This window comes from Camellia sinensis, chromosome 13 (assembly GCF_055761805.1).
Source record: "Camellia sinensis isolate YWXY chromosome 13, ASM5576180v1, whole genome shotgun sequence".
Lineage (NCBI taxonomy): Eukaryota > Viridiplantae > Streptophyta > Magnoliopsida > Ericales > Theaceae > Camellia > Camellia sinensis.
In genome coordinates this window covers 123,669,390-123,676,293 of record NC_138973.1, presented here as the reverse complement: position 1 = coordinate 123,676,293, position 6,904 = coordinate 123,669,390, and the positions used below count along the sequence as shown (strand labels likewise).

The window sequence follows — 6,904 nt, the reverse complement described above, 5'->3', positions numbered from 1 at the left end:
TAGATATATACAAGCATAAACAACACAATACACATGCAAGTAATTTAGAATTTCCTCTTAATTACTTATTAAGCATTCTTAATCTTGGTTTAATAGTTAATCATAGGTCGGGCTCATTACAATGCTTGTCAATACCATTTGGTTGTTTTGTCGATACTGTTTGGCAGCATTGTTGCACTCACATGTGTAAGACGAAGAGAGGATAGTACATCCACGTGCCCGGGAGAGGACAGGCAGGGAAGTGCGCGCACAAACTATATAAGCCTTGTAGCGCCTCTATATAACAGGTCTGAAATCTTTTGATAGAAAGCCATCTTCTCTTTTGTCTTTTTCTCTCTCTATAAGTGCTAACTTGATTGTCGAAGGGGTTTTCTGGCAATACACCCGCCAAGTAGCTTATTGTCGCTGCTTTTTCAGGTTTGACGACATTGTTCGAAGAAACGTGCAGCTTGGATATAAGGAGTACAGAAGCATATAATATTTGCCCCCATACACTGATATCATCATTATACGCAGATAAAATTGTGCGTTCAATTAAAAATGTTGGGGTCGACGTCTTTACCATTTTCAACTATAGGTAAACTATAGAGAGTAATTCATTCAAATCTTGACATTTTTATATTGTTGATGGAAGGTTGAGGATTTGTTGAGGATTGGTCCAAATCTAAAAAAGTGAAATCAATTAAAAAAAAAATATAAGAGTGTAAACACAATTCATTAATTCAAAACAATTTATATAATAAACAAAAAAGTTAAAAGGGTGTTACTCCATCAAGAAATTTGCAAAATTAGCATTGTCATGGTTTTCATGATTCAAGCGCATATTCAAATCCAAAGTTAAGATACGTATATGCTTTCGTAGAATAGAGAGTCTAAGTGATGCATTCGCAATTTGCTCACGTACTCTTTTGAGTATAAATGGTAAGATTTGTCGAAAGTCTCCACCAAGAACAACAGTAATACCCCCAAATGGCTTTTCACTGTCACAAATATCCCTTAGTGCACAATTAACTACCTCAACATAATGTCTATGTTGCATAGGAACTTCATCCCAAATTATGAGTTTTGTTTCTCTAAACAACTCAGCTTGTAATTGTTGTTTGCTAAACTCACAAAGTAAATTTTCCAAGACATCTAATGGAATGAAAAATGTTGAATGTGTAGTGCGACCTTCTACCAATAACAATGATACAATTCCAAATGAAGCTACAGTAACAACGATATGCCCAACGTTGCGACATTTTAATGCAATCATATTGTACAAAAAATGTTTTCGCTGTTCCAGCACTCCCATTCAAAAAGATAGTTCTTTTATTTTGTAAAATTGAAGAAGTGACTGTGTTATAAGCATTCTGGTATCTATTGTTGAGAAAATCAATAGTGTTATGTGGATTTGCCTATTGTGCCTCACTCTACAACTGTTGATGTTCGAATGTCAATCAATTACTAACTACTGCACTCCAATTTGCAGTAGGTTGTGGCATGGGTGAGAAGTCAATAAAACTTTTGCTTGATTCATGAAGCATTTGATTCAAAAGATAGAGACCATAATCTCCAATTTGAGCCTCAGTTAGGTTAGAAATGGCAAACAACAATGTACGAATCTTATGTGCAAGATCTCACATATATGCATTAATAATTGATTCCATAATGTGCATGGATTTATGGAGAGCACAAGGTGAGAATAATACTAAACAATCTCCTCAATTGGTATCTAGTTTTCATATTGTAGCCTCTTTCAAGTATTGTATCCATTCTTCATCATCTTCTAAAAGCCCTCTTGCAACATATGCTAATTTAACTGTATCATGTACAACATTATCGATCATACGTAAAGACTGAAACGACTTTGGTCTTTTCACAATAGTTAGTAACAAACACAGATAAAATTTTTCACCACAATTAGGGATAACAAAGTACAATCTACCAATTGCATATCCATTTTCTCTTGATTTCCATCTCTTTTTCAACTTGAGCCAAACAAAATGCAGTGAAAATTCTTGATAAGTGAATAGACATTCATCTTCACTGGCAACACAATATGCAATGAAGCTAGTAAGAGTTGATATTTGTTGACCAACTCTAGACGGAATCGTTTCCAATGACTCTTCTGGATTAAAAACAATGCAATGCATTCCAGGTGAATGAAGTGTCAATTGTACAACTGTTGGCATCTCTGCATATAAAGGATGACCAAATATTCACCAAGCAGCTTCTGGAGATCCAATATACTTCGCATCTAGATATTGTTGAATCTCATTTATCAATCCTAACACCATCATTGTACGATCATAACCCTTGTAAATGTATTTATGTATATATTTGACATGTCTTATTCTAGTACAAATTCTACATTTATATGACAGTTGAAAAGTTTAGACAAATATGCATCGTATGGTATGACATCCCTGTTATCAACTTCTTACCCTCTCGCAGTATGTACTTGACCATTATTGCGACAACAATAAATAGAATATCCATCGTGATCCATAGTTGTTGTTTTTGTGAAAGCTCGAGGGTATCTCTTAGTGCATCTATCATTGTCCATACATGGTGCTTGCAGATTTTGAGCACCACATTGTCCATGTACCATATAACACTTAACAGTTTCAAAAAGCATAAGATCATCTTTTGGGTCTGGAAATTCTACATAGACCAATTTGTCTACTTGAGCACATGTCCGAATTTTGTTTTGACCCTTAATAAATAAAAGTGCATGCATATGAGGAAGGCCTCATTTTTTGAAATTCAATTGTAAAAACATGTGAACTTTATTTCTAAACACTTTATTTGTTTTTATCTCCTTCATCAAACACTTTCTCTTTAACTCAAAAACACGAGCAATTAAATAAGGGTGATCAATAGGTTTTTGATGTAGTAATAATGTTGAAGTAATTTCTAGCCAATTGGAATTTGCAGTCATGGTAAGAAAAATATCTAGGTGTTGGTTGTATTGCGTGATAGCCCTTGAATCCTGAAAGATTTCAAACATATGTCTAAGACTGCCAGTAAATGAAGTTGGCAAAACAAACATTTGACCAATTTGACTAGGTCGCACATAATCTGGATCAATATCTAACAACTCTTGGTAAAGTTCAACCCGAAGTTTCCCTTGATTAAGCTTGTGTATGTCAATCGATTTTGCTAAGTTGCGACCCAAGCATTTACAAAAAAACTCTTGAAATAGTTTCCCACCTCTCAAAATTTGTGGGCCGTTCAAACAAACGATAACTATAAAAATCCATTTGAGTAAGTCGATCAGTTGAAGGCCGATTATATTGAACGTTCTACAATTTTAACTCAGATTCCCATCCAAGCTCACCATATGAAAATAATATAACATAATGTAATGCAAGTATGCTACGTGACATTCATTAATTTGCATCAACTCATTATTTTCTCAGAAATGTAAGATAATATCTCTCACTCCACCTACCTCTATTCCATCACTTGGTATTACAATCGCAATCTCATCTACAGTTGGTAGGTTATACCGATGTCGATCAGTCGTTGAATTGTAATGAATATGAGCAGGTAGATTGTGTCATGCCGAGTCTAATTGATGTAAAATGACATGAGCCTGGCAAAATTTATCTACAAGTGCATTGACTTACAACAAACTATCCTGATTAATTTTGAGAACATCCTATCTCAAGTTAGGATTTCTATGATTACAACTTTCTAAAGCTAAATCAAGGTCATAGATATATAATTAAGCATAAGTCACACCTTGTCTTAGTTGTGGTTATAGTGATCTTATTCGATGTCGCAATTCCCTATGAATAGTGAGTGATGTACGACCCCTTTCATTGAGTACTCTAGCATCCAATGTAGCACCAAGACTCATAAAAGCATTGGCTACATTGTATACTTAAGTATAACTTTGAAAGGATTTTGATTGATCATTATTTCCATCATACAACGCTTGAAGTGGTGGATGGGGTGTAATAAGTAAAGGTAGCTTAATCTTTCCTTCCAAGCAGCAAGTTTCGAATAAGGGACACTTCATAGATGATTTTGTCAATTTTTCATTGATCCAGTGTAAAGCTGAACAATAAGGACATAATACATCCATCTTACCAAGATAATGGCGGCAAGAATCTTTGTATGCCCGAGCGCCAATTAATGTACTCATTGGCATATCTTCTAATTCATCATCAGTACATAGATGTTTTTGAAGAACTCAATTTATAGGAGTGGACCTACAAATATTTGTGTATAAATAAATTTTATAAAACAAAACGGTATGAGTAAGAGTATGTATTTTAAGATTAGACATAGTAGTTTACTGATTCCTTTGTGGAGCTAAAGATGTGCTTAGCATAGAAAACGAACATCTAGAATGATGGGTAACCATTGCTCATTTTTGTGCCGAATGAGAATCTTCAGTTATTGTTTCCCATTCTAGGCAAGCGTGATTGCGACGAATTGGTATTAAAGAAGGGTTTCTTGGTTGAATACATTCTTCTGATACATCTTGTTCTCGTTGCAAGCATTAAAATTCAAATTATGACTTTTCATTTTTTTTCATGCTCTCGCTTTGCACGTTGGGCCAATGCAGCTTTTGATATTACATTATCATTTTGTGCCTAAAATGAAAATATTTTATCATTAGTGCTTAATATGTTAATATTATTGTCTAGCACTTTGTATTTGTTCTGTTGCATCTTCTCATTTCTTTCCTTTCTCTTAATTTTGTTTTCTATTTTATTTGTTTTATACCTTTAATTTTGTTATCTTTCTTTCTTTCTTTTTTTCTTGCATTTTGATTTTTATTAAAAAAACAAATAAGAATTAAAACCTGTCATATTTAGTTTCTCCTTTCATTATATATTTTTTTCTTTCTTCCTTCATTTATTTTTTCCTCTTCTCTTCATTTATAGTCATATAAGTAACAAAAAATCTTATATAAATAAAATAAATACAATGTTTGTCTTGGTTTTGTACTTACCACATAAACACATATAATATTAAGGCCGTGCTCATCACAGATGACCACACCAACATTTTTAAATAAGGTTGTAGAAGCAGGCCTACAGATATGGGTTGTGAACAAATTAAAATCTATGTAATAAAGTGGTAATAGTAAGAGTATGTATTTCAAGAATTAAACACAATTTTTCAACATTTCTAGTGAAAATACATGCCCAGTGTTGAAAGTGACTTTTGGGCTTATCTCATGAATAATAACATCAATATTTCTTTCTTGAAGAAATCAGACCTATATATACAAAAGCTTTAAAGTGATAAATAAAACTTTATATACATAAATAAGAAAATTAGTAAGTCTCTATCCATCTATAAAATATGAGGAAAAAAAGCATTTTATTAGAAGAAAATTAGATAAAATAAGTTTTTAAAAAGTAAAGAAAAGAAAAAGAAAAGGCCTTACATTATAAGAGAGGTACTTAAATTTATATGGAAAAAAAAAATACTTTACCAAAAATAGTGATATTGTCCATAACTGTTGTACTTTAACCTAAAAGTGTTTGGTTATATAATTTTAAACACCAAGAAACAAAAAAAAAAAAATTAGCAATACTAAATCACTTATACATTCTTGAGAATTTTCTTACAACCTTAAAAAAATTAACAACCATATATGGCAGTCAATGTCTTTTCCCAAATCACTTGGTAGTGAATTGAATAATAAAATTCAAAATTTTATTTAAATAAATAACTGTCATGGATATAAAATAATTAATGGGTTATAATCAATAAGAGAAGAAATAAAAATATAAACATCTAAGAAAAAGAAAAGGCCAACCCAATGTTTACAATAGATGGATTTTGGCAATCACATTGAAACCCTTTCTAAGGGAAAAGGAAATTATTAAAATGAGAAAATTAAATATTAAAGGAAATTATTAATGGGGTTAGAAATCGGAACACAATAACTGTCCAAATTTGGACCCTTCTCTTTTCCAACTGACTTCAATTTTATAGAGATGAAATCAAAACCAAAATCAAAACCCATTATAATCATAGGTATTTTGATTTCATCATAGAAATATATAAACCCATCATATTTGTAATCCATCAACGCAGAGAGAGAAATATGTAAAGAGAGAAAATGTAAAGCTATCATATTTGCAACTCCAAAAGACTTGTTTAGATGACCCTAATTTCTTTCATTAAATAATTATCAACCAAATGATGGTTTAAAAAAGAAAAGGGCATGATTTCATGGCAACCCATAATCTACCACTGCATTTTCTTATTGATTGCTCAGTTCAGTAACTGTAATAAAATAAGAAAAGATTATAGTCTTGATTCTCAATTTTTTTGTGGACAACAGAAAACCCTACACAACTTTACCCCCAACTAAATAAATACTATCCTGATTTAGCCTGGCCCATATATCACGACACAAATTCCCCTCTTAGAAGGTTATACCGACATCGATCAGTTGTTGAATTGTAATGAAGATAGCCTGTCGAAATTTATCTACAAATGCATTGACTTGCAACAAACTATCTTGAATAGTTTTGAGAACATCCCCTCAAGTTATGATTTCTACAATTATGAATTTTTAAAGTTGGATCAGGGTTATAGATATACAATTGAACAAAAGTCACATGCTGCCCTGGTTGTGGTAGTAGTGATACTGTTCGATGTCACAATTCCCTATGAATTGTGAATGATATAGGGCCCATTATGCTGAGTACTCTAGGATCCAATGTAGCACCAAGAGTCGTAAAAGCATTGGCTGCATTGTACACTTGAGTATAACTTCAAAAGGATTTTGATTGATCATTATTTCCATTATGCAACACCTGAAGTAGTAGCGGAGGAGATGTAATAAGTTAAGGTAGCCTAATATGAAAATCTCCTCAAGATGAGATTTTTATGCAATATAGATCTACCACCCATCTTTCTATAAGAAAATATTGAAGAGGAGGAA

General features: G+C 32.4%; 1 protein-coding gene across 1 annotated transcript; it reads right to left on the bottom strand.

Moving 5' to 3' along the window:
• Nucleotides 1–763: 763 nt before the first annotated feature.
• Nucleotides 764–1,255, bottom strand: LOC114310694 (uncharacterized). Its single transcript, XM_028256785.2, has one exon. It carries the CDS (start codon nt 1,253–1,255, stop codon nt 764–766), a length of 492 nt encoding a protein of 163 aa, XP_028112586.2.
• Between the last annotated feature and the right edge of the window lie 5,649 nt (nt 1,256–6,904).

What these genes read in the sequence shown, in the direction of transcription:
- LOC114310694 (XM_028256785.2), bottom strand. Translation starts at nt 1,255, where the DNA reads ATGATTGCATTAAAATGTCGCAACGTTGGGCATATCGTTGTTACTGTA.